The sequence below is a fragment of the Nestor notabilis genome, unplaced genomic scaffold, assembly GCF_000696875.1.
Source record: "Nestor notabilis isolate BGI_N333 unplaced genomic scaffold, ASM69687v1 scaffold17561, whole genome shotgun sequence".
Lineage (NCBI taxonomy): Eukaryota > Metazoa > Chordata > Aves > Psittaciformes > Psittacidae > Nestor > Nestor notabilis.
The window spans coordinates 9,271-10,738 of NW_009915452.1; the positions used below are offsets into that span (position 1 = coordinate 9,271).

General features: G+C 59.8%; 1 protein-coding gene across 1 annotated transcript in view; it reads right to left on the reverse strand.

Moving 5' to 3' along the window:
• Positions 1-544: 544 nt before the first annotated feature.
• The window catches only part of LOC104413221 (bone morphogenetic protein 2-A-like), a gene marked incomplete at its 5' end in the record, with an annotated part of 11,218 nt that continues 10,294 nt past the window's right edge, over positions 545-1,468 (reverse strand). Inside the window, 1 exon segment of the mRNA XM_010024150.1 lies at positions 545-1,143. Coding sequence (XP_010022452.1) covers positions 545-1,143 — 599 coding nt within the window.

Genomic DNA, 1,468 nt, shown 5'->3' on the forward strand with positions numbered 1-1,468 from the left:
TGGGTACAGCCCCCTCTGACGATCTTCCCCTGCCAGCAGCATCACCTCCAGACACCTTTACACCCGCCTCAGCCCAAACCCCTGTCACTGCCCCCCTCCATGTGCCCACATCACCTCCTTGGGGGACCCCCCCACTCCTGCCCCCCATTGCAGAGTGGGTGATGCATCCTGAGACCATTCAGTTTCCAGAGAATGGGGGTCAGCTCCCTCCCCTCCCATCGTTGTATCTCCATCTGCTTCCTCCCCATGCCCACGAGGTGTCTGCTCGCCCTCTTCCAGCCCCATCCAGGCAGATCCCACAAGCTCTCCTCCTTGGAAAACAGCACTTTTAATAGTTCCTCTGGATTCATTTTACAAGTCTCAGCAATGCAGAAATGTACAGACATTTACAGGACATGTACAGGCGGTTTCTCTCATATATTAGTGCTCTTGCTATATACATATGGTACAGCCTGCGGGCAGCCTGTGCCAAGGCAAAATCTGCCCTCCGAGACGCAACTCTTGCCCCAGCACTGCCGAGTTGCTCGGACTCCTTCAGGTTGATTTAATCCAAGCTCGGTCCTGAGCCTTCCCCGTGGGTGACAGCAGCCGGGGCAGAGCCGGGCACCCCCTTGCTTTGCTCACCCCAATCTCCTTTAGAGGGTGTTGCAGGACAGAGACCCCCAGAGATGCTCTGGGGAGGAGCAGGAGCAGCCTCTGCCTTGGTGGTGCTTCCACCTCCCTGCTCCTCCTGCCTCAGTGGCAGGCGCAGCCCGCCGTCGTACTGCTTGAGGACCACGTTCTCATCGTCATCAAAGTAGAGGAGGTTGATGGAGTAGAGCTTGTCGGGCACACAGCAGGGGCTGCTGACCCCCTCGCTCAGCTTGAGGGCGTTGATGATGGACTGCACGGTGGCGTGGTTGGTCGGCCGCATGTTCTCGCCCAGCGGGAAGGGGCAGGAGCCTTTGCAGTGGTAAGCGTTGTACCCTCGAGGGGAGATGATCCAGCCTGACCAGCCGATCTCCTCGAAGTCCACGGACAAGGGATGCTTCTGGCAGGGCTGGAGCCGGTCCAGCGAGCGCGTGCTGCGCGGCACCGACAGCTTGGCGGGGACGATGGGGGCCTGAGGCTGGAAATCTGCCAGAGAGGAGCACCCGATGCCATCACCATCCCACCCGCACGGGAGGAGGGAGAACGTGGTGCAGCCCTCACTGCCCACCCCTCCTGCAGGCTTTGCCTGTGAGCCCTTCGGTCACAGCCTGGCACCAGCCCAGGCACCAGCCCCAACCTCACAGCCCCATCGGCCACACTCAAAGTGAGTAAACCCCAGATTTACATCTGCACAGACTAAACCAGAAAGGAGATGGCCTCTCCCTCTGGCTGGAGAAGGAGCTTTGGATTTGACAGGCTGAGAGAGCTGGGCTGGGTCAGCCTGGAGAAGAGAAGGATCCTCAAGGGGACACCTTAGAGCCGCTCCAGGGCCTCAAGG